This window comes from Helianthus annuus, chromosome 2, assembly GCF_002127325.2.
Source record: "Helianthus annuus cultivar XRQ/B chromosome 2, HanXRQr2.0-SUNRISE, whole genome shotgun sequence".
NCBI lineage: Eukaryota > Viridiplantae > Streptophyta > Magnoliopsida > Asterales > Asteraceae > Helianthus > Helianthus annuus.
In genome coordinates, this window is record NC_035434.2 from 119,713 (window position 1) to 124,597 (window position 4,885).

At 41.0% G+C, this 4,885-nt stretch overlaps 1 protein-coding gene across 1 annotated transcript; it reads right to left on the minus strand.

The window, feature by feature from the left end:
• Nucleotides 1-1,998: 1,998 nt before the first annotated feature.
• LOC110905006 lies at nucleotides 1,999-3,305 on the minus strand. The gene is made up of 2 exons (XM_022150882.2): nucleotides 2,864-3,305; nucleotides 1,999-2,313 (listed from the first exon to the last, which is right to left on the minus strand). Exons 1-2 carry the CDS (start codon nucleotides 3,245-3,247, stop codon nucleotides 2,251-2,253), a joined length of 447 nt encoding a protein of 148 aa, XP_022006574.1. The 5' UTR covers nucleotides 3,248-3,305; the 3' UTR covers nucleotides 1,999-2,250.
• Between the last annotated feature and the right edge of the window lie 1,580 nt (nucleotides 3,306-4,885).

The following is a 4,885-nucleotide window of genomic DNA, read 5'->3' on the forward strand; positions in this document are numbered from 1 at the left end:
AGGACTCGAAGGATCACGAAACATATCCTTCGACATCATTCGGCCCGAAGAATCACGAAACATATCCTTCGATATGTTTCGGCCCAGTCATTTTAAATGGGCTTGGCCCATTACTGTGAAATGTTATATACGAAACACATGCATAGTCGGCAGTTTTTGAGAAAAAAAACCCTAGAACACTTTTAATTTGTGACGGCAACCACAACCCTTACGGAGACTTTGCTGATCAATTCTTTTGCTTACTATCCCGGTTAGTGTCCACAGTACATGATTTCTTGAATTATCAATCGTATGTAAATATGTTGGTTGTATGTTAACTGATTTGTAAGATGATTGTGTATGGGTATTAATCGGAATTGTATGCACATTGGATCTGTTGTGATTATGGTCAAATGATTCCATGTTCGGTGTTACGAATCGTTTTGTTAATCGGCTAGTTAATCCAGTCAGGGTGATCGATCGGATAGGAAATTATGTGTGTTAAATGGATGATTAGTAATACGATTTGATGATAACTTGTGATTTAGAATATTGTAATCGGACACGTTTATGTAATCGGCGCATATGTGTTAATCGGATAGTTTGAATGATCTTGTTTCAGATTAGGGTTCTTGATAAACATGAGAATCATGCTTGGTTGATCTTGTTGATGTTAGCAGATTTGTGAAAATTGTGTTAATGGTTAATCGGATAAACGTAACTGTTACTTATCAATACACCGAAAGATACCGATCCCTCGAACCATAGTAGTTGACCGAAGGATTGTTTGGCCGAAAGATACTCGTTGACCGAACCATAGTTTGACCGACAGATAGTTGGACCGAAAGATAGTTGGACCGAAAGATGGCATGGTCCGAAGCATAACCTTCGGTCCGAAGGATAATGGACTGTCGAAGGATGAGTTATGAATCGAAAGATACTAGGGTTTTGAAAATGCTTTGAACAGAGGAACATATGTTGAATTAATTTACATGCCATGCTTGGTGATGAACTTATTCGTGTAATACTACGTGTTGTACTGATATGCAAATTGACTGCTATGTGAACCAATTAATTGCATGCGTAACATTTCGAGCATGAACTGATTTGCTATACGTGTATACATAGGACGTGATTAATTAACTGTGAGCACTTATTTAGCATACCGAGCAAACCAAGGTGAGTTCACACTCTTACCAAGGCATGGGGTTCCCGGGGTGTTGGGAATGGGATTGAAAGGTTGATTAGATACTCTATTGACACTATGACTAGACTACCACATCACTATCCTCGGTTGTGAAGGATACCTATAGCTACGAGTAGTCTAGTGGTTAGGAAAACGTGGAACACCACCACAGGAAAACGTGGAACACCACCACAGGAAAACGTGGAACACCACCACAGGAAAACGTGGAACACCACCACAGGAAAACGTGGAACACCACCACAGGAAAACGTGGAACACCACCACAGGAAAACATACAAACGGCCCAGTAGAGCCACCTATTACAAATGAACTTACTATTACGCATTTTCTTTATGTGAACTCGCTCAACTAGTTTGTTGATCATTCTGTTACATGCCTTGCAGATCGTTAGGTACTTGGAGCTTGCACACGGAGGAGCTGGTCGTTGTGGGGCTTGGATCGTGATCACCTTGTTAAACACTTTTGTTGTTTGATACTTATTTGCTTTGGGTTTTACAATAATACGCTTCCGCTAAACAATGTTAACTTACTTATGTTTTGGAAACACCTTTCATATGGAAATGGTTTGGATTATAATGTGTTTACTATTACTTTATACAATGTTCTGTATGATTGGTGGCTTGATCCTGGTCAGTCACGCTCCCAAGCGGTGATACTCCGCAGGTGGATTTTGGGGGTGTGACAATCTTGATCTTCAGTAGCTTTCTTTTCTGATTCTGTCATACCTGTTCTGGAAGGAATAAATTCGGGAATTTCCTTTGTAAGGAATTTTCCAAAGCTATTCCTTTTTAATTCTGGCACAAATACAGGAGATTCACAAGCAACATTATCATCACGACACGCATAATTCAAACCATGACATTCAGACACATAAGGTTCATGATCACGGGTCTCAAATGTAGGCACATGGCCCTTACAATCATCCACAGATTTAGTTTTAGGCACTTGGCCATTACAGTCATCCATCCTACTTAAACTATTACATTCATCCTTAACATTGTTTTTAGAACAATTCCAGACGAACCAGTTAACGGTGGAATAACTGTCGCCTGAATAACCAATTCCTATTTTTGACCCTCCGCAGTCTCCATCATCATCGCACACATCTTCTTTACACTCAATGGAATCTGCATTGCTTTTAGAACAGTTAGCAGTTGTTTCATTTTTATAGAATTCATTTTGTTCAACTGAGGCCTTTTCATTTATGAGATCATTTTCGGGATGAGGAGTAGGCATAGGCACGTAGTTTTTGCTGTGAGGCGGAAAGAAAAGTTTTCTTTCATTTCCGTGCCTATCCTTATAACCAATCCCGTCTTTCACAAACGTTGGTCGTTGGCAATTTTTGATGTCAGTAAAGGCCTTTTGACTGACATTCCATTTATCTATTATAATCTGGAGTTTGTTCTTTTCATTTAACGCTTTTTCTAACCTTTCAGTAAGATCATTTATGATAAAATCTTTTCTAAACACAAATTCTTTAAGAGTTTGCATTTCAGCCAAAGTTGAGTTCAACTTTCTCTGATATGCAGCCTCATTTTGTTTAAGCTCATTATTAATTTTCAAAGCTTTGTCCTTTTGCCTTTCAAACTCCAGATTTAGGAATTTATAATGTGCCACGACATCAACGCATGCTTCGGAGCATAACTTCTCCTTGAAACTAAGTGGAATACTATTTACCAAGTCTTTGTCAGCCTTCTCTTTTGATGCATCTGCTTTCATGGCTGTAGCTTGAACTTTATCCTTTCCTTTCTCAGCATCTTTTTCAGCTTTATCACCAGACTCCACTGAAGGCAGAATACCTTTCAATCCCTGGTCAGCATCATTGTTTCCAGTTGGGATTCCCGTTGTCTGCTTCTCAAAGTGCTTTGCAGATGATTCACTAGAGATTTTGGCCATCAGTGCTTTGTTGACTTGTTCCTTAGCTTCAGTGATCTCTTCGCTCCAGTCATAGTCTTCAACAACCAAAGCCTTTGGCGTGCTGGGAGAAGCGTTGCTTTTGTTCTCTTCGGCAGTGATCTGTTTAGCAGCAGGAGTAGCTTCACTGTTTCCCTCTTTCAACATCGGACAGTCACGCTTGAAGTGTCCAAGATTCTTACAGTTGTAGCACCTCAGCTTAGACTTGTCAAAACTAGCTTTTCCAAGACCTAATCGCTTGCCTGTCTTGTCTTGAAACTTCTTCAATCTCAGAGTGATCATGGCCATTTGCCATTTCAGATCCATTTCTTCCATATCATCTGGATCAACCTGATACATGTCTTCGGCAGTAAACATCTCCTTCTTCAATTCCCCAGACATTAGGGCTTCATAGCTGCTTAGGAAAGTGTTGAAGAGTGCCACATTCTCGGTTGAAACTTTCAGTGCTTGAGTATCGACAGTGATCGTTTTCTCAACAAGTTGTGGGGCTTTAGATGCGCTTGCGGAAGCATTTGCATAAATTAGATCAGAAGCTTGTGGAGTAATGCCCCCTGAAGCGAGAAACGCTACATTCTTCAGTCCTGCTGAAGGTTGAGTTGCTTTAGGTTGATATCCAGCAGTGTTCATCTCTCTCTTGTTTACGTCCATTTCAAAAGCCCTTAGAGTGTTGATCAGATCTGTCAGAGTAACAGGATTAGGATTGTTGAGGAATTCCTTCTTGATCATCATACACTGCAGGCTCCATTCCTTGGGGAGCAAGTCAAGCAATTTCTTTATTGCAGCACGATTGGTTACAGGATTTCCAGCTTTCTTCATTTTGGTCATCATGTTTAGGAAGCGGCTAATGTGATCAGACAAGCTCTCTCCACGGACTCCGCAGAACATGTCGTATTGCTTCTGCACCATATCTCTCTTGCTTTCGATCAGTTCTTCATTTCCTTCATAATACTCGATCAATGCATTCCAGAGTGCATTTGCAGTTCGGTGTTCTTCAAACATGTTGCAGTCGTTTGTTGATAAAGCCATGGTTAGAGCAGCGTGTGCACGACGATCACGTTGAATGAGGGCTTTGTCTTCGTCAGTGAAGGTGGTAGCATCGTTGTTAGGAACCACTACATCTCCTCTAACTACCGTTGGAACGTGAGGTCCGGCCGTAACGGATAGCCACAGATTGTAATCCGTGTACTCGAAGAACGATTGAATGCGAGTTTTCCAGGTGCTGAAGTCTTCCGCTCCTTTCAACTTTGGTGGGCGAGTTGTGGTTCCAGTTTCAAGTTCCGCTTGAGCGATTGGACTTAGTTGATTTAGCGACATTTTTCTTAGTTTTTGAGGAACGTTGGCTGAAACAGTCTTTAATTCGCTGACAAACCAGTTAAAATCGCCGGCTAGCGATGTAGATTATGATCTCTGAAAACTTGTTCGCTGTCTTCGCTGATCTGATATCTGGCTAGTTCGTTGTCTTCGTTGTCGAGATGCTAGATCCTGCACGAACAACTACGCTGTCTACGCTGACAAATCAAACATCAAACGGAGTTAGATTATAATTGCCGGAAACCGTGATAGGAACGCTGTGATTCGCTAGCACGGTTCTCGAAGTCGCCTTCGATAAAATCGCTAATGGGTCAAATGATGCTATATCGCTGATGATCAGCAAATTCGCTCGAACGATAGTCGGCTAATTTGCTGATTATGCGATGAAACAGACAACGATTCAGACAAAATCGCTATCTTCGCTACGTTTAATGATTATCTTCGCTATATTCAAAATTATCGTCGCTGTGTTCA

Bases quoted from the DNA above. Each gene is read 5' to 3' on its own strand.
- LOC110905006 (XM_022150882.2), bottom strand. From the start codon at position 3,247: ATGTTGAAAGAGGGAAACAGTGAAGCTACTCCTGCTGCTAAACAGATC. The intron at 2,314-2,863 runs GTAAATAGTATT...AAAGCAATGCAG, and splicing joins AGAAGGCTGACAAAGACTTG to ATTCCATTGAGTGTAAAGAA.